The following is a 20,484-nucleotide window of genomic DNA, read 5'->3' as shown; positions in this document are numbered from 1 at the left end:
GGGGAGGGGGGGGGGAACCGGTTGTTTCCCCCTTCCGGGCCCGCTGCGCCTCCCGCCCCGCCTCCTCTGCCGGAGCACCGTGTGGCCCTCAGCCTGAGCCCCCCCGACAATTAAATTACCGCGTCAGCCTCCTGCCAGTGAGCAGGCCTCACAGCGCCAGGCGCAACGCGGCCATTCGGTGCCGGGTTCTGGGCCGCTGAGGTAAATGACTGTTCGGCCGCTGCCTGCGCTCCCCGGGGGGCACCCGTTATCACTCGCAGCCTTCCCCTTTCCCTCCTTGTAGGTTACGCGTAGGTAATTCCGCTTTACTGGTGGCACTGAAAGGCCACAAGAAACTGCCTTAAGTGAGAAGCGAGGAGGTTTTAAGCACAGGTGGTGTGCAGGCACGGAGGGCAGGCCGCGTGCCACGGGGATCAGGCCTGCGGGTGTGCTGCTGTGGGAGAGACAGCCTGGGAGGAGGCCCCTGCTGCTTACAGGGGAAGGGCATTAGGTGGTACATATGTTGACTCCAGATTTACTGATGGAAAAATCAGGGAGCTCACAGCAAACGTTTTTCAGCTAAAAATAGTGGTTTATTTTTAGTCCTAAAACTGATATTAGTACATGATGCAGAATAGCCCCATGTGCTTCCTTCAGCCTAAAAAACTGCTCTTGGCTGTTATGTGCTATTGAAGGTATAACCATTTTCAGCTGAAACAATTTCAATCCAATCGTAATTTCAGCCACAGTCCATGAAGCTTTCTCCCTCCTCTTCTAGGTGAATAAATACTTGTCATTCTGCACTGAACCCCAGCCAAAAACAGTGCAACAGTGAACACAAGTGATTCTTCTGAACTAATGGGTTGAAAGCCCGTAATTCTTGGGGCTTATTTTTAGCTGAGAGCAACATAAGACTACTTCACCCAAAAATCTTAGAATGAAATTTCTCATGTAGGAGGCTGGTGTGTAAAAGCAAAGCTCTCTAGCAAAGGGCTGGTCTCTGATAAGCTGCATTTGATCCCCCTGGTTGTTGTCACACAGCTTAAGCCAATACTAATAAGGGTATGGGGAGGGAGAGAGGCAGCCCTGAGTTGCAAGCTGTCAGTGAGAACTTCCAACTTGACTGCAGAAGTGGCTGTGCCTTGTTACGCTACTTATCAAATGTGAGTTTGAGCACTCAAAAATACTTGCACATGCTCCAAGACAAGCTGTATCTGAGATGGGAGAAGTTTAGCACTTGTGGAAATTTTTTTATCCCAGTTCACACAAACATGATATTATTGAGACAAAAAAATTCAAGAAGAGGTGTGTCTGAAACATGCCTCATCTGCAGAACTTGGGCATTTTTTTTTTAAATACCTCAAGGAAACTCAGGTTACTTTTTTTTTTTTGGTAATAGCAGATGCATCTAAAATCCTCCACAACACTCATTCAAGCAGAACAGGGAGACTGTAATGAAAACTCAAGACTGTACCTGTGCGGTTAAATTCCTGCATGGTTCAATTCCAGGACTTTAGCTGATACTGTGTAGGTGTGAAATCACCCCAGCAGCTGGTCTGGGTACCAAGGGCACGATGTATTTGAGAGCCCTGGATTACAGTGCCAATTCATCCTCACTATTAAAAATCCACGCGCAGGGAAGTGGCATCCCTAACAAACTAAAAACCTTCCCTATTGACCCATTGTTTTCACCCATCCTGACTTGGAAGTGAGAGCCTGCTTCCCTCAGTATGGTACAGTAGTGGAGCTACAAACATGGAGAACAGCTTTGAAATGGTAAATAATGGTCACAAAGCAGCCCAGAAGATGTGGCAGAATCTGTCATGTTTCTCTTCACCACCCCCACTTTTTGTCATTTGGAAAAGTGGCTCCCCTGTTTGTCAAAATATCAGGGATTTTGTCTGAGAAGGGTCAGTGTCTTCTTGGCAGCCTCTGTTTTCCATGTCCTCATTTGTCACATCCCTAAAAATAATAAAAACAACAGACAAGGCAGGCAGGTGAACATCCAACTGTAGTTTTTAAAGGCAGTCACTTCAATGCATCTGTCACCTCAGATGGCTTGTGCTGAAAGACAGACTACCACAAATACACTGCTACTTCTGAAACACCCAATTATTTTAACATGTCTTTCCCACATGTGGCAAGCTGAGTTTGAAAGGCAACAATAAAGCACTCCGGTTACTCCAATCCATCTTGCAAGGGATTTATTTGGATGCTCCCATAAGGTTAAAATTTTATTTGGTCACCTTAATCCTCACAGATAAAACCTGAGCCCCAAGCCAGGAAGAACCTGATCATACTGTTTCCCTTTCTCTCCTGTGTTTACACTGAGCTTTGTAGGCAAGACTTCCTGCCATCACACACTGTCCCTAGCGGCTAGTGACAGTGGCTGCTGTAACAGAAGCATCATTGAGAAACACACTCCGATCTGATCCGAGTATCCAGACAGGCTGAACCCATCCTCAGTGCAGGCTGAAGTACTAGTGGCTCCTCTACTATATGTCTCCTACTCTGGGAAACTTTAAACAAAAACCCTCCAGGGAGTTCCCGTTCTAGGAGATGAGTGACTTGAGGCAAATCTTCGTCCATTCTGGGAGAGACCCATAAACACGACAGGTTTTTCATCAAACTTCTCTACTTGCAATCACAAACAGACTTAGAGTGACTTGGAGCATGTCAGCAGTGCGATTCCGACATTGATGTACCAGCAGGTATCCGTAAAGAGAGTTGGGATTGCCAGGACCTTTAAGAGCCACCTGTGGTGACATCAGGCATAAAAGGAGGCCAGAGCATCAACGGTTGTGATATATTAATTATGGGTAAATACAATGAAGTATTGTCAGCCAGTAAGTATTAGATGGGAGACTAGCTAGACAATGTCTGTTTAGTACTTCTGCATAACCTAATGACATTGCTATTCAGTCCAATAGTTGCCAGTGAAACAGAACAATTTAGAAAGCAGTTTACCAATGTCAATTTTTGCAAAGCTAATTTCAAAACGCACATTGCTGCAACTTCAAAATAAATGTACATCCAAAAGCACTTACTGTTCATTGCACTGAATAAAGGCCCCAACTAACAAAACCTATTTGAACTGAACAAAGCTACCACAGACACACTGCTCATTTCCTTATTGAAACTTGTTAGCTGGAGTTGACTCAAATCTATTAAAATAAAACCACTGGAAGCCCTTTTTCCACCCTCTCCTCCTGCTGCCCCAGGCTGCTCACCCAGCTGCACATGCAAAGCAGCACGAGTCAGCAGTGCTTGCTGTACTGTGGAGAAGAAAGAAAAAGAAAATCAAGAGCTGCAGTGTTGCAGTTTTCCTGTGGAAATGGAGACTAAGGAACTTCACTCTGATTTTACCTGACCTCTGAGTCCCAAGGGCTCACAGACACACAGCGAATGCATTGACTGCCGACAATGTACAGAGCAGAGCTGCACTGGATAAAATATTTACATCTTCCATTTCATCACTGGATCGTACCTGAAATGATGCATGGTTAAACCTCCTCCTGAGCCCCCCTGCCAAACTGGCCCTGCCTGGCCTTAGCAGATCAGCAACAGCAGAAACAAGATGCTTAGACATATTTTCATATGTCCACATATGTTTCTTTTTCTCCCTTCTATAAAGGCAGAAAGAAGAAATGCAAAGGGAAATCTAGCTGAAGTAACCTGCCCGGTTCCCAGCTTGGGCACCACCAGGGCTGAGACGCAGTGACTATTTTAAGATACAGGAAGGCTGACAACCTTCAAATGTCAGCATTTAGCAGTGGGCAGTATTTCAAATACTTACACAGCCATGTCCCTTTCTGAGGAATTGCAGACATTAGGGCTTTTTACACCAGAACTGTTGTACAGAAGAGGAAGTGCTATCAAGAAGGGGCTGAACACTTCCCTCACTCACCCAAGTCAGGATGCCAAGCTCTGAGGATCACTACTGTAATTTCTGAACAAAATGGTATATTCAAGGACCTAAAATAAACCACAGGCAAGACTGGAGATAACAATGCTTTATTTGTACATTTCAGCAACAGGAGAAATAATAGAAGATGAAATTATCTGCTTTGTTGTAAAGTATAAAAACATTTAATTATAAATATTTAGCTAAAAAAAGCGTGATTTATAAAATATAATCTGTGAAGATATATACACAGTTTACTTGTTTAGCAATTCTTTCACCTGACATTAAAGAGTAGAGGTTTTTTTCTATTTATTATTCCACGCTCACAGTTTAGTGCTCACAGTTTAAGAAGCAAAACAGACAAGTGAAAAGACAACTGCCGAGTTTTGTTCTGGAAAGGAAAAAAAAAATTAAAAAAATGCACTAACTGGGGCAATAGCAGAGGCAGAATTTGAGCAAATCCATGTTTTGAGAGAGGTCTCTGAGGGAACACAGCTCCCCTGCCATGACCTAAAGTGTATATATCCAGACAACCAGTGGGCACTTTAACATTTGTGGGCAAGTTTCCTGTGTTTGCAAAAGAAAATTGCTAATAACATAGTGCAAACCCTCCGAATTCAGTTCAGCTAAACATGATCACCTCATTGCTCTTCCCTTCTTCAGCAGGGATTGCTCAGTATGCTGGGCTGGTGTTGTCTGTCATGGCTCTAACAAAATCAAATAACATCACCTGCATGATTCAGGATATGAGCAAATTTCCAAATAGAAAACCCCAGTGTGCCATCTGATTGCATTGTCCAGCTGGCAATATCTCTTAAAAACAGATACAGCTGCCTAAGGCTGGAAAATACAGTGGAGCTGTACAGCTCCACTAAATGTGATGGAATGTGAAAGAAGATACATGGTCAGACAACTCAGTTTTCTATTCCTCGTTTAAGACAGAGCCAGCTTCCTCCCTTTGAAGTCTTGGGAAATCTCGCCTCTTATTGAAAGGTTTGTTACTATGGCACTTCAGAGAAGAAAAACTGGAAGACTCTCCAACACGCTGAGTGGCAGAAAATGCTACAGAAAGTGATAATTAATTTGATCCACGACCCTAGTAACTATCTTTCTCTCTTCACAGTGTTTTCACAGTGCCTGTGGCATGGGGCTTTGAGGAAGAAGAGGGAGTCAAGGATGCGTGACAACACCCAACAGCAGTACAAACGTACAGGAAGTCAAGCTGTACTTTGTACACCCTGATTTACACAAGACCTCACTACTTGCCTGCAAGCAAGGAATGAATTAATATGGGGTTAAGAGAAAAAGGATTTACAGAAAAGAAGGAAAGAATGAAGTAGGCAAACATGACACTTGTCACTGCTCACCCATGATTTGCTACCTGCTGTTTCTGCTTCAGGATGATGTGTTCCTGACAGTTCAGAGCAAACAGCACGTACACAGCTCTTGTGATTCACATCATTATGAAAGCATAGTAACTGCAAGAGTTGTGCCCTTAGAAACTCAGGAGGATCTTCAGGAGAAGAAGGCTAGCGAAGCTGTGAGGAGTTTTAGGCAGGATCCAGGCAGTTCTCTCCAGGTAGAGCCCTGATCTGGGAAAGGTACCAAGTCATGTGCAATCTCAGAGTGCATATTGGCTGCTTGGTTACTGGGTAAATGCAGACTTTAACTCCCTGAAAGCTGCTCGGCGGTGTTTCCTTTCCTCCTCTTCACGCTTTCGCTCATCCTGCTCAGCTTTTATCTCTGCTTCAAACTTACTGGCTGAAGAGAGGGCTTGAACCTTTATAAGAGAGAGAGAAAGAAAATAGAAGAGCGTCAGGCCTTGCATCAGAGGGAGAGCCAGAGCCTGAACTACTCCCAGATGACAATGCAGAACTGTTTGCTGGACCTCCCTCTGCCTGCTGGGAAGCAATGTCAGGATGGGTCAAGTATTAATTACACTGCGGTGCTTGGGTATTTACACCCAACACCTCTTAGCTTCCTTGACTTTAACATCAACAAAAGAAAGGTCATTTACTAATAAGTCACTAACAAGTGACCCAGACAGTGTCGTCAGTAGTGGGTCACATATATTCTTTCTGTAAGCAGGCAGCATAGCATAAGTTGTGAGTATACAGTGAGAGAAACTACTGCAGAAAACAGTTCTGAATCACAGCCAAATCTGAGAACATCATACTACACCACAGATAATCTGCAGATCAAAGAGACATTGTTTATTCACTGGCTATTTTTCCAGCTTTCATCTCAGTACATCTGCTGTGCAATAGCTGTGTTATGCTCTTGGGAAAAAACTTCTTATATAAACAAGCAGGATTATTTTCTCTCCAAGAGAGCTTTCAAAAAGGGTGCTTTGTCAGCTTCAAATGGTGCAAAGCTCTTTCTGCCAACCCTGGGACCCTACAGAATAATTTTGATTCCAAAGGTTACAGAGAGCTGCTTGAGAAAGAGATGTCTGAAATCGTATACTCCAAAATACGCCATTCACCACTGAACTCAGAGTGTTCTGGCTGAGGGAGGTTTTGCTAAATGGGAAACTTGGTCCCCATTGCATTAGTTTCCAGGATGCTTTTGTCTTTAAAAGCAGCCAGCCAGCTAGTCCCATAGAGCTCCCAGCCACAGGGACACAGGTTAGCCAGTCAGCTCTACCAGGGTAAGACCCACAGCAGAGATGGTGAATTAAGCTGTTCTAGTCTTGATTGATCTGCAGAGGAAGGCTGTAGCTAAAGTCCCACAAAGTTTGAAGGGAAAAGCTATGGCTGAGTTGGGGCAGGGAGGGGCATGAAATACGCATCCTTTTAGCTAGGGAGAAATCTGGCAGTATCTTCTACTGAAAAGCAAGCAGGGTCTGTGTCTCAGTGGCAATTAAGGCCTGTGTGCAGAGCTTTTTCATGTTCCTCTGTGCCACACCATACCTTGGCTTCAAAGAAGTTCTTGGCTCCTTTGACTCCCTCAATAGAGACATCTATCTCTGAGAGCTTCGCAAGGGTCAACAGGCCGCTGTCCTCCTCGAGTTCACCAGCTGCAGCCTTATGGAAAATCAGCAGGAACTAGCAAGAGAGAGAGGAAACATTCAAGTTGCTCACTGAGGCTCAAACAACTCAAAATGCAAACAGCGCAGACATTTGCCTGGAGGGGACTGGAATTTATATTTCTGTTGAATGTTTCTGAGGAAACCAGATCTATATAACAAGTGGCAGCACAAAACTTGTGTTCCAGTGCCCTGGCTCCAGTACACAGCCCTGCTAGCCTACAAGAGGTACAGATCTCATAGAAAAAGAGGGTTTCCTGGGGAGAAGAGCTCTGGTGAAGCACAGCTCCTACCAAGCCCGGGCTGCTACATGGCCAGAGGTAGGCAGCCACCTCTCCACCTGCCTAGTACAACAGTATGGTAGGCTCAGATATACCTCTTTATGTCCCCACAGCCTAATGGTGTATTCACAAGTTCCCCACCAGCTTCTCCAGTGTTCTGGGGGCTCAGATCACACCCCGTGACAATGAAAGCAGGGCAAAGATGGCCCTGGCTTACACCTGAACCCCAGGCTCTACAAACCGAGGTGCCAGTGCACTCCTGTTCGAAAGAACAGCAGCCCAGGTGTGTGCATGCCCTGGGATAGAGTGGCTCAAACAAGCATCCACAGAGCAACTTGTTTTGAAGCCTTTGTCCTGCACTGGACCACAGACATTTTACAAATCTGGATGGAGTCACTACAGCAGAGTGCATATTGGCAAGTGAATTCCAAAGGCAAACAAACAAAGAGCCTGTATTACACTCCAGGAAAGCACACTTTTGTTTTTACAAAAGGGACAAAACCTGCCTACATAAACACCTCTGCACCACCTTCCACCTGCTAACCAAACTCCTGGTTAAGATGTGGATGTTCTATGCATAATTTGAGAGGTCCTGTAACTCCCTGCTATTCTTGGCCACCCCAGGAGGTGTCTCAACGCTTGGAACAGTGTGGAAAGAACAGAGACAGGGACAAGTCACCCGGGTACAAAAGGAGCACAAGCAACAAAGTTGCAGCACTGCACCACTTCAGTCCAGTGCAGAGGGCTGCACATACCACGCAGGGTTGCCTAGAGATCCATTTGCACAGGAATATCAAATACCTCTAGTGCTGTGCTCCTCAGACTACCAGGCTTTGGACTTTGCTACTTCCTACGGAGAGCCCGAGCTATCCCAGAGGAGGGCAGCAGAGCCCCAGCATCTGCACTGAGCCAGCCCCTGAAGTGCTCGCCTGCTTCAAGTTGCTCGCAGAAGCTGGTGGAGACGCAGAGTTTGGGAAAGCCTCCCATGGGGAAGGGTGTGGAGATGACAGCAGCGCTGGCTGCCCTTTCACAGAGGCAGTACCACCAGGCATTGCTTCATGCAACTGTCTTGTAACCCACATGTGGTCAGCACAGAGCAGCCAGAAACCCGGCTGTGCTTGGGAAGGGAACTTCTACCCCTCCAAACATATGTAAGAAATTAAATGATGCTCTGCTTAACAGGCAGAACATCCTGCTCAAAAAGAAACCAAATTCTCCCCAAGACATCCTCTCCCTCTGCTCAGATCCGCTGGGCTCAGGCTAGTTCCTCCCCTCCTCCACCAGCGGGCATGGAGACACAGAGGGCTGGCAGCCAGGCTGGCATTAGTCATGGTTCCTCCTCACAGTTTCTGCTCCACCCTGTGGGTCCTGCTTCCGGGCATCGGAAAAGGGCAGCGGAGGCAGCACAATCCTGAGGTCTGGTACAGCTGTCGCCCAGGGAGGGACTGGAGACACCCAGTCATGAGTACAAGTGTGCATGAATCATCCTGAAACTAGGGGATGGGCAGCAATCCTCCAGTGGAATATGGGCTGCCCCAGCCAGGAAGGGCAGGCTGTGTTAAAGGAAACCAGGGACTAAGCCATCAGTTGTGGCAGACACTGCATAACATCAGTGAGGTGGACTACAGGGCACCATGCTGGTTTCCACAGGAGCTCAGGAGCAATCCTTCCTCGCATGTCAGAGCACTGCCTGCAGCTCACCTCATCAGTTGTTTGCCCTCGAGGCATCAGTCCTTACTAACTAGAGAACACCAGCAATCGTCATTCAGCTCCCATTCCCAGCCTGTCTCACACTCTTGCTGGGCCCAGGACACATCACATGCAGCTAAGCCTCAGGGAAATGTCAATAGAGAAGCAAAAGTGAATAATGTTGGTACCTTTAAAAGCTGTGCTCTCAAGGACAAGGTGACACACACTTTCCACCCCACTAACCTCAGAAGAGATAAGAGATGTATCTGCTCTCACATCCTTCCTTCATGATCCAAGACCTACCCCACCGTACCAGGTCTCAGAGCGATGCTGCAGTTACACAGTCCCACTGGGCACCGTGCTGGCCTCAGGGATGCGAGGGAAGGTACAGGATTGACCAGCAGCAGCAGCCTTGCAACAGCTAGCCAGAAAAGCAGAGCCACCCAAGGCTGTGGTTTGCACCAAGCCTGCTTGCAAACACATGATGTGGGTCAGCATTTAAGCTGGTGCAGGCGTGGGGGGCAGTGGGTGGATTTTTATGGCTTCTAGATAGCAGCTACAGTTAGACATTACTACGATAGCAACTAACTCTGGTTTCCTGTGGTAATGATGGAATTAGACAAAGGTGGTTTTTTTCCCCCCCTCACTGTACCTAACATTTTTAAGCCTAAATTTCTTTGCTTGAGTCACAGAGGGAGCCTTGTGTAGTTAATTGTTGATGTATTGATGGACACTCAAAGGTCAGTGGTAGAAGGCAGCCCTCCTAACAGGGCCAGCAGTTCACCAGCAGCAAGTCAGAGCCATATGAGCCTGCTTTCCAGGCAACAGCTTACCTGGGATGGGAGGACATGACACTACTCAAAGCAGCAGCAAAAGGTGACCTATTACAAGTGAAAGAGGTCCTTGCCAATTCTCTGGCCAGGCCACAAGAAGCAAATCTTCAGGCAGGTATGTCAGGACTTGTTATTCTCTGGAGAGGCAGACAGGAGCCCTCAAGTGCTCGACTCACACCCTGGTGAGTTCAGACACTCATTTAAACCAGGGTTTCTCCTTGTGTTGTCAGAATACTCCAAATCACCTTGGTCACCCTCCATGTGCTTGCTTGTCACCACCAATGGGAAGCAGAGTGGGACAGCGCTACGGGCTAGTTCGGACCTCCTCACCCACCAGGAAACCTGCCTCCCTGCCAGTCCTCTGCCCGAACAGCAGCTGGACACAGCACATCTGCAACAAGGCAGGAAGCATCCTGCTCCTCTCTACCATGGAAAGCTTTGGGTACATGCCAAAGCTGCCATGTAATTTGTCCCCAGAGCTCTGTCAGTGATGCTCCCTCATTCCAACCCATGTGCCACTCAAGCTTGTGTTTGACCATCGTTTTGCATCTGGAGAGAAGCTACAACAGCACCAGCTGCCGTGTGCTGCATGCCAAGGGCTGGCAGCACAGGCAGCCCGTGCCAGCTGATGGGCAGCGGTGCAGGGGGCTGTGCTCCAAACAGGTGGCAGCAAAAGAGGAGCTGTTCTGGCACTGGTGCCAGGACATCACAGCACCTTCCAGAGCCTGGAGGATAAAGGCACTTCTCTTTCACAGGAGATAGCCTCTGCAGCAAGCCCAGAGGCTGTCCCCAGCTCTTCACCCAGGGTGAAGGGTGGCCCAGGAGGCACGAAGAGAAACAGAGGGCTCCTCCAGCCCACGCAGTGATTTGGCAATCACCATCTGACCTGGGGCCAAGAGCACAGTAATCTTCCTGCTCCGCCAGATTCTTTGCTACCCCCAGTTCACCTCTGACTGGGCACGTCTCCTTCCCTGCCCAGAGGAGCTACCAGCTTAGGGCTTTGCTGGTGTGAACAGACAGGCTCTCGCTTCCCAGATTTACATGTCTTTCCCCCTCCTCTCTAAAGGCTGGGTGCTGTAACCCAACAGTCTTTGGCCTCTGTCTTCTACTGCTGCCCTCTTACAGCAAAAGAAATGCAACAAAACCCTTGGGAGACAAAAGCAGGGGAAGATGGTGTGACATGCCAGCACAGAGAGATGGTACAGCAGCTCTGTGACCTGTCAGTCACCCCTCACACCCCAACCAGCCCAGCCAGTCATGGGCAGGCCCTGGCTGCTCATCCTCCCTCCCAGGCACTACATTTCCATAATGAAGACCTCAATGTCCTGAGCTGTGGAGAGCTCTGCACGTTTTCTCCATAACCAAACCCCCACCCTGGAGGAGGCATGGTGAGAGCACAGCCCCTGCAGAAACTAGGGAGCCCAGCTGCTCAGGGCACATCACTGCCATCCCCTGGGGCAGGAGGAGGCAGGACAGGAGCACAGCCCTCACAACCGGTGCAGGACACAAGCAGCAATAGCCCTCCTGCTGCCGAAGAGGCTGTTGGTTAATTCAGAAAGCCACAGTATGACATATGCTTCTGAGACAGCAATCAAAGCCTGGGACAAGGAGACGATGCAACAAGAGGTTTTGGTATCTGGGCTCCCCCTTCCTGCTGAGATGAGTTGCATACCCTTGAGTGCCTACAGGTCACTGCTCAAATTCCCTCTCTTCCTCCACCCAGCAGCAGTTCCTGGCCTGCCCACGCTGCTCCCAGTGGTCTCAGCACAGTGGTGACAGACAGATCTGTTTGCTGTGTGTCCCTGCTGAGCCAGCATGCAGTACCAAACTGCTGCATTACATCATTTATTCCTTGCTGCAGGGAGGTGACCACCCCTCATGAAGCTCGCTGTGGCTGGTCACTGCATGATGCAGAGAGGGACCCAACATAAACTGGAAGAGGCAGCCTCCTGCACCCCATGAGATGAGTTGCTCTGAGCAGAACCCTTGCCCTGCACCTGAAATGAGGCCTGAGCTGCTGTACTGCAGGAGCCCAGCAATGAGACCTTGTGACTGAAGGGACATGCCACCTCCAGCTACAGCAAGGAGTTCTGGCAGCACTCCCAGGCAGCTACAGCAGGGCTCAAATGTGCTCCCAAAGCAAACAGGAGGTTGGAGAGCTTTAGCATCAGGTACCATTACTGCCACATGGCGATGGATGTTGACACAGCTCCACACCTTGAGTTCCCCATGGCATGGGGAAGCTTGCCTCCTTCTCCACTGCACCCCACAGCTGCAGAAACAAAGAGGGGACAGGGCTACCTACAGCCAGACTACAGGGCCTGGCTGCCTCCTCCCTCCACCCCACAGCCACATCCCTGTCTGCTCCTGCAGCCACCCTCACCTCACGGAAGCTGAGCTTCCCATCAAAATCTTCATCCACCTCTTTGATCATGTTCTTCAGACCCAGGTGGGTCTGGGGGGCTCCCAGCTTTTCCATCATCAGCTTCAGCTCCATCAGGTCAATGTACCCATCCCGTCCTGAGTCATACCTGTGGGTTGCAAAGGGGAAAGGGTCAGCACTCGTCATCCCCCATATCCATCTTCCCAGAAGAGGAACCATGCAAATGGATAAAGTCACAGGGTGGTTCAAAGCTTGGGGGAGAAGGGAAGCTATATTAAGCTCAGGGAAGTAGCTTGCAGCTTTCAGAGCTGTCTCATCAGAGAGAGAAGTGCTCAGGGGAGCTCAGACCAAACCACCCACACAGAAGGAACATGGAGGAACTCAGCTTACCTCAGTGGGATTTCCATCTCGCCCACTTGTGTGCCCAGCACACAGTTTACACCATGCACTGGCACAGTGAGGCAAAGGCATGCCAGAGCCAGCTGCTGCCATGTCTCCTGCTCGTTTCAAGGAAAAACAGGGAGCAGAGACGAACCAGAACCTCCCAGCAGAAAGCAGCTATCTTTCTTCATAAGCAAAACACACTCCCTCTAACTGTTAATTAAGATCTTTCCTCTCCAACATGGTTTTATACTACACAAACACTGTGCTTCAGGGCAGCTGTTTATTCAGTGTCCCCAGGCAGAGCAGAAAGGCAATCCCGGGGGACTGCTGGCAGAGGAAACCAGTGCCCACCTCTAGAAGCAAGACTGGAGTGGGACCACCCTCCCAATGGAACACAAAGGACTGCAAGGACTCCTTGCAGGAGGAGAGCGCACCCGTGCAAGGGGCAGAGTGCTTTAGGGATGGTGAGGTAGTGACCCACTGTGGTCAGTCTGGGACTCAGTCTGTGCACGAATTCCTCCCCTGACATCTGCTGCGGGTGAGAGTAAAGCATCCAGCCCACCCAGCAACCAGCCCTTCACACCCACCAGGGCCATCACCAGGTTTCAAAGTCCAAAGGCTGGAGGGATGGGTGCCCCACTGTCAGACAGCCCATTGACAGCCCTCCCTCATCCTGGTCCTGCCGTCAGGGTCCAGCACAGAGCTGGGGGCTCACATGGGAAGATGGGGCAGGGTCCACCAGGCTGGGCTCAGCCCCGGTGCACAGCCTGCCACTGCCTCCTTGCTTCCTGCCCCCCTTGCCACCATCTCAACCCTGACAAAGTTAAATCCTTTCAACCATTCAGAAAGAAAACCATAGGCACAGCACTGAAGCTTTCCCAGCTGGCAGGAGCTGGTCAAATCCTCTCGCCCATCATCTTTCATTGACTGTTAGCTCTCTTCCAAAGAAACAATGGCTGTAGCTGTCCCAGACAGAGATCTGCACAGTTGTGGTTACCCTGGAAGAAAGCCCTTTCCAGCTGAGAAGCCTCACAGCCGCAGAGGAAGCTGTGGCAGAGGAAGGCACGAACAAAGCCACAGGCCCCAAGCTGCTCACAGCCATGGGCAATGTGAGGCAGCGCTGCAGCCAAGAGCCTTGCCCCTGCCTTCACCAGCACAGGATGTTGCTCCCCCAAACTGGGGTAGCCTCCACAGCTTTCCAAAGACCTCCACAAGCAGCTTTTATGCTCTCTGTGCCTCCCTGTTTCCAAGGGTCCCAGGCCCATATGACCCCAAATGACAGGGACATCACCAGGCTGGCACGCAGCCCCTGCTACCAGTCTGCCTGCACTCTCTGCACCCCACAGACCTGTGAACCCACCAGGCCAGACAGCTCACTGAAAAACTAGGAAAGAAACCTCTGCTACATCAGAAACCAGGTCACAGACCGAAGACATCACGGGGCAGAAAAGCAGTGCGTTCATCACAGCAAGGAAGGTGTCAGTTAATTAAGGCACACATTCACAGCATTACCCAGCCCAGCTCAGAGATGCACTTTCAAGACCTCACAGAAGTGTAATAAGTGCAATATTTAATTGTCAATTTGATTTTCCTTTAAGTTTGGGAGAACGGATGTGGAAGTATTCCTCCAGAGTAAGGCAATTGGAGAGGCAGTGCCTTTGATCAGATAAAGCAGCAAAGCATATTGTGGCAGGGAGGCACTTGGGATTGGGGGTTTTTTTTTGGGTCCCAGCAAGCTCACACTGCCCTTTGGCTGGGTGCAGAAGCAGGACTACACTGAGGCCCCCACCAAGGGCTGCCCATCCAGGGTCAGGACACTTCTCAGCCCCTCTCGGAGGCATTGGATAATGGAGATGAATGCAGAAGAAGGGCACATGCCCAGCCCGTGCCTGCCATGTTCATCTCACCCTTCTGCTATGGACGCTACCCGCAGGCAAACACCATCCCTTCATGCCTGCCCCAGCCCTAAGCCCAGGGGTAAATGCACCGTCTCAAAAGGGTTAAGCATGGGGCACAGCCTCAGGGCTTGTCATCCCTGCAGAGAGGCAGCACAAAGCCAGGATTGCGAGAAATGGGGTCTTGCCAGTGGCGGGCCACCACAGCAGAGCAGCACGCTGTACCAGTCACACAATAGGTGTTGAGCACGCCAGGCCAGGATAAAGCTAGTGCGACCAAGATGCACCCCGAAATAGGGTTACCAGTCCCTTGCAATCGGGGACAGACAGAGGGACATTGAAGCCCCTGGATGCTCAGTGCCCATCCTGCAGAGCAACAGCAGCACCCTGCAAACTGCTGCATTTCCTCCCTGTCCCCCTTGCCTCCTAGAACAGCCCAAGTATTTTAGGACCTGTGTACAGCCACTTGGCTGCCACAGAGCCACGTAGCCAGACTATTTAGGGAGAGGCATATTTATAGGGCATGAGAGAAGGCGCAATTCATTCCCCATCACCCCCCTGCAGGCACAGGCACTCAGTGCAATGGGGCATGGTGTGGGCTGCACGTTGTTGGCCAGCCAATGCTCCCAGCACACTTAGCCCTACCAAAAACCCCACTGTCTGCCTTTTGGGAGCTCCCTTTCAGGGCCCAGGGCTCCAGCCAGCCCCTGATACCACTCACACCCATTTCACTGCCTGCAGAGCAGCTCTGTCATGGTGATGGACACCAGTGAGCCCTAACAGGCAGCAAAGGCAGAGCTGGAGGAGGGCACCAGGGCAAGTTTGGTCCCCAAATGCATCCCAGGGAGCCGTCCCATCCTGTACTCCAGAAGTGGCACAGCAAGAGTATGCAGTACTCAGGTGCCTTGCCAGCCCTCTCAGCCCCCGCTCCTGTCACCCGCTGTCCTGCCATGACACTGGAGATTTGCTTCTTTCGGACTCAGAGCTCCCCGGGGCCGCAAGCCAAACATCACCCCAGTGATGCGCAGGCATTGCAGACAGAGGGGCTCTCATGCTGATGGGCAAAGATATCTCACATTGCAGGCAGACAGGCAACTCCAGCAGCAAGTCAGTGCCATGGTGGGTCCCCACCTGCAACGGCTGGGACACCACAGGCAGCCATGAGCACCACGGCTGACGTGATAAGGTTTTGCAGTGCCGCCGCAGCAGTGTTCCTGGCAGCAGATGAGACATAGGCAGTGGCTGCCAAAATCTGCTGCAACAAGGATGCGCCCAGATTCCCACGCTGGCTCACTTCCACCCAGGCTGCAGAGCGTGCCTGGCTGCTGAAACACTGGGGGAGGAAAGCCAGAGGTGAAACTGGGGAGGGGGAAGAGGGAATACTTGCTGAACAGACTTGCTTAAGAGCAAGAAGTGCGTTACACATGATTTCTGCCCAAGTACAATCATTGTAATGGTGTTACACAGCACAGCTGGGGGTTAGTTACACCACAAAAGAAAGAAGTGCCAAGAAGGGAGGAAAAAGGAGATGCTGAGGACTGCATCACCTGTACCAACTCTGCAGTCACCTTCCCAGCTGCCTGAAAAAAAAAAACAAGGGGGGGGAAGGATAGTTGAATAAGAAATCCCAAATCCTGAAGGATCAAAGAGCAGTTTATAAACATTCATGGCTCTTGAGAACGGCTGGAAAGAAAACCTGCCCTCCCTGTACATGTTTGCTGTACCTGAGCTTGCTCCACACACTGTGGGCACCTGGACTTTGATCTGCAACTCCTGCATGCTGCAATGGCCTAAAACAGGCTTTGAAATAAAGCAGTCGGACTAATGGTGCTGAAGTAGTAATAATCTCCTCTTAAATATTTCAAAATCCTTTCTAAGTAGTACTTTATTCCCTCTGAGCATTGTGTTTCACCTTACATGGAGAGGGAGGTGCTGATCTCTTCTCCCTGGTATCCAGTGATAGGACACATGGGAACAGTTCAACGCTGTGCCAGGGGAGGGTCAGACTGCACACGAGGAAGCATTTCTTTACCAAGAGGGTGGTCAAACTCTGGAACAGGATTCCTGGAGAGGTGGTCGATGACACAAGCCTGTCAGTGTTTAAGAGGCATTTGGACAATGCCCTTAACAAGCTTTAACTTTTGGTCAGCCCTGAAGTGGTCAGGCAGTTGGACTAGATGTGGTCATTTTAGGTCCCTTCCAACTGAAATATTCTAATCTGTTGCCGAGAGCTTTGGAAACAATTCCTCCCTACCGGGGTGGGGACAGGAACAGGCTCCTCAGCCCTGTGCAGCTCCATCCTTCCCAGGCCAGGCAGCAGGAGCTCTCCTGCTCCTGGAGGGACACATGATGGCAAGACAAAAGTCTCCTCCAGCAAGATTTCCTCTGAGATGTTGGGCAAGACCTCGAGGCACAGAAGCCTGCAGGGCCCAGGCTGGGTGCTGGGCACCTGGGGTGGCTGAGTCCCCATAGGGATGACCTCCCTGAGACCACTGGGACTCCAGAGGCAGCTGGTCACAGACCACAGGTCACACTGGGAGCACGGCAGTCCTGGAACAAGCAGGTCTGCTGCAGCACATCTGACACATCCCTTGGTACAGGGACACCTGGCAAGGGGCTCCCAAGTGGCTCCAGGAGGGCAAGGAGACATCACAGCCTCTCCCACCAGCCAGGCACAAGGTACTCATGAAACACATGGGCAACATGTGAAATACCCTAAATACAAAAGCAATAGCAAGGCTGGAATTTCTCCACTCCCTCACACTGTGCAGATGAAGCCGATGGTTGTTCTCCTCCCCCCTACCGCCCTCAGAAAGGTCACTCCTGCCAGGCACAGCCTCACAGCCTGGCTTTCACACCCCCCTCTGCCATTTCCCTGGACAAGATGGCACCAAGGGGAGCTGTGAGACTCCAGAGCTCCTGAGGGTTTGCTCACAAGACTTGGGGAAGGGAGGTTATCATGGTTACCACAGTCCTCACACATTGTCAGAATAGGCAGCTAATTAGGTCACATTATAATTAGCCTGAGCTGCAGACTTCCTGGTCCCTCTGCCAAAAAAAAAAACAACCCATCCCGAGAGCTGCCTGCACCCAAGCAGCCCCCACAGGCTCCTGCACAGCCCCAGCTCCCGCAGCAGATACCCACACACCATCTCCAGGGGAATGGGGCCAAAATGGGGGGATGCTGCCAAGAGGAGGCTTGGACAAGAGGGGGAAAAGTGAGCCCAACCATGACAGCAGGAGCATCATTTCTATTTTGGAAGGATGCTCCCAGCAGCACACAGCACCTGGATGGAGCACTGGATTTTGGGAAGTCCCATGTTCATATAAGCCCTTTGCTTCCACCCTGGCACAGGGTGGTCACAGCCACCAGCCATACCATGGGACGCCCTGACAGACACCACAGCAGCCGCTATCGCCAGCAACTCCCTCTTCTCAGCTGGAGCACCCTTACCCAGCCCACACCATGCCCAGGTCCCACAGGCTCAAGTTTAGTCCGAATAACAGATTTACAGGTCCCACTGAACTGGTAAGAAACACTTGCGGATGGGAAGTCTGACAGCAGAACCCTGGCAAACTGTGACAGTGAGAAGACAAATCCTTGTCTGTCAAAGGCTTATTTTTTACCATTAGTAAGAAAGACCCCGGGTTATGGTGCCCAGGGCCAATAAGCCATACAGAGAATAAAAGCCTTAATCACATTAACTCAAGCTCTGACTGGCAGGAATTAAGGGGAACATTTCCTCTCCTCCCTGGATCACGTGGCATTGGCCAGTACTTGAAACTGGTCACTGAGAGCAGATGGAGCAAAGACCAGATCCTCTGCCACCACTAACATCAGGTGCCTGTAACAGAGTGAAAACCAGGACAGGGTTTTCCATCCACCTGTCCGAGAAGCACAGGAGAGCACGGGGAGTGCAAGCCCAGCTTCTGCCCCTTTTGGCATGACTGGCTGGTGCTCAGCTGCTGTAGTCCTCACAGGGCACACAATGTTTTCCAGCTACATTGACCAGCTGATTAGCATTCAACAGCAAAGCCTAGGTTTCCCGCTTACAAGGCCAGCATTTAATGAACTCATTGTTGAAAAATTCAGCTGCAATTCAGCTCTTCTACTTTCTATTTCCCAAACCACCACTGTTCCTTTTCTTATCCCTACTGAGGCAGTGCCGCTGCCCACTTCGGGCTCTTGCCCACAGCTTTTGAACACTACAGCTGCCAGCGTGGTTTGTCCTTCTGCCCTCGCAGCACCATGTCTCAGCCCTTTGCAGAGTGGGATCCCCTTTAACTGTCATCAAAAGGGGCACAGCAGCGAGCGGAACAGCATTCTCACCCAGACCACCTCCCTTCCTGTGCCCAGCTGCCGACACAACGCTGCCCACCCAACAAAGAACTCTGGTGAGCTCACAAAAGCCCATTGCCTTGTCTCCCACAGTAACAGCCCTGGCTGGGGCTAGCAACACCCTGCAGCATCAGGAGGTGGAAATGTTCAACCAGGCTCTCAGTCTCCTCGCAATGACCCCAGCCTCCAGGGTGCCCAAGGCAGCTTCCAGGTAGGAAGTTGAGGACCTAGCAAGTTACAAACCCTGCTGCGGTCACCTCTGTGAGCTGAAGAAGATCTCTGTGCCTTGCCGTGACAGCCCATGTAGCACCTCTGTGGCACTGCCTCCTCGTGCCTGGCAGCAGCTCACTCCCAGTCTGGCAGCCCTGCCTGCCTGCGGCCAGCTGGCTCATGCAGCTGCCTGCCCAACCCCTCTCCTTGGGGCTGGGAGAACATCAGTCCCCAGGAGCACAAGGTTTTGTGGTGCTGGAAGGAAACCTGAGCACAGGTAACCAAAGCTACCCAGGCACAGCCCAACTGCAGGAGCCAGGACAGAACTCATGGGGGAGAGACGCAGGCTGGATCTTGGCCCCAAGAAGGGCCAAGCCTTTCTGCTTACAGCAGCAGCTCTCCACATTGCCACCAGCAGCTTGACTTTAATACAAACCTTCCTGCTGGGAATCCCGGCCCCCAGGAAGGGGGAAGCAAGAGGAAGCTGTGCTCAAGCTTTGTTTGGGTGCATGAGAAGGAGCAAGCACAAGGCCTGGCAAACAGAACCCTGGATGGAGATCCAGCACTGCCTGCCAGTGCCAGCAAAGCTGCTGGGGATGTTCGGGGTCCCAGTGGCTGCAGGCAGATGCCCTGGGATGCCTGCAAGGCCCCAGGACCCAGACCCACCAGGTGCCACAGGGTGTGGGGCAGCAGCACCTGTGCTCTCCCAACCCCCTGTCCCACCCAAAGAATCCCCCAAAGCCACAGCTCGTGGGTGCCACCACAAACAGCCATCGTCCTGAACCCGGGTAGAGCAGAGGCAAGCCCAGGCCGTGATCTAAGCGCGGGACTGAGCCCCAGCTCCGGGTCAGAGACAAACCCTACAAACCTCCTCCCCCCGCCCCCCGCCAAACACACAGGGACAATATCAGGATCAAATGGCGCTGGTAACCCGCCGCAGCTTCTTCCAGCCCGACCGCAAAACCGCGGAAAAATGCAAACATCTCGCCAAGAGCAAACAGGCTCTCTCCAGATGTCCCCCCCGGGGAAAAGCTCGGGGAGTGTTTGCGAAGGAAAAGCAGAGCCCAAAACCCGTCTCCCCCCTCCCCGGGGGGCGAACCCCCGCTCCCACCCCACTCACAGGCGGAACATGCGCTCCATGTCCTTGATCTGCCGGCGGCTGAACTCCTTGAACTCGGTGTAGGGGTTGAAGACGGCGGCCCGCCGGGGCTGCGCTGCCCCCTCGTTGATGTCCTGCCGCCGGCAGAGCTTGGCGCTCAGCTCCGCGCCCGCGCTGGCCGTCAGGCAGCTCCGCTCCGCCTCGTCCCCGGCCGCCTCCTCGCCCCTGCCAGCCGTCCCCGGCGCCGCCTCGCCCTCCACTGCCGCCCCGCTCTCCTCCAACTGCAACCGCCGTTGCAGCTTCTGCGCCAGCTCCTCCGAGGCCATGGCCCGGAGCTGCCCGGCCACTGCGACTTCCTACCCCGCTCGGCTCCGCTCCAGCCGAACTCGCCTGTCCCGGCCCGCAACTTTATTCCCTCACTCAAAGGGAGCGGAGCGGAGCGGGGCGGGGCGGGGCGGGG

The 20,484-nt window shown here is 51.4% G+C and overlaps 1 protein-coding gene across 1 annotated transcript; it reads right to left on the bottom strand.

The window, feature by feature from the left end:
* Positions 1–3,977: 3,977 nt before the first annotated feature.
* EFHD1 (EF-hand domain family, member D1) lies at positions 3,978–20,426 on the bottom strand. Its single transcript, XM_010568157.1, has 4 exons — positions 20,046–20,426; positions 12,098–12,245; positions 6,796–6,930; positions 3,978–5,663 (listed from the first exon to the last, which is right to left on the bottom strand). Exons 1-4 carry the CDS (start codon positions 20,348–20,350, stop codon positions 5,529–5,531), a joined length of 723 nt encoding a protein of 240 aa, XP_010566459.1. The 5' UTR covers positions 20,351–20,426; the 3' UTR covers positions 3,978–5,528.
* Between the last annotated feature and the right edge of the window lie 58 nt (positions 20,427–20,484).

The sequence above is a fragment of the Haliaeetus leucocephalus genome, unplaced genomic scaffold (assembly GCF_000737465.1).
Source record: "Haliaeetus leucocephalus isolate CR32 unplaced genomic scaffold, Haliaeetus_leucocephalus-4.0 Scaffold240, whole genome shotgun sequence".
Lineage (NCBI taxonomy): Eukaryota > Metazoa > Chordata > Aves > Accipitriformes > Accipitridae > Haliaeetus > Haliaeetus leucocephalus.
Note: the sequence above shows the minus strand (reverse complement) of the source record. Positions and strands in the feature narration are given on the sequence as shown.

Coding starts and splice junctions, on each gene's coding strand:
- EFHD1 (XM_010568157.1), bottom strand. CDS start 20,350: ATGGCCTCGGAGGAGCTGGCGCAGAAGCTGCAACGGCGGTTGCAGTTG. Junction 12,246..20,045: donor ATGGAGCGCATGTTCCGCCT/GTGAGTGGGGTG, acceptor TGCAACCCACAG/GTATGACTCAGGACGGGATG. Junction 6,931..12,097: donor GGAAGCTCAGCTTCCGTGAG/GTGAGGGTGGCT, acceptor CTCTCTTGCTAG/TTCCTGCTGATTTTCCATAA.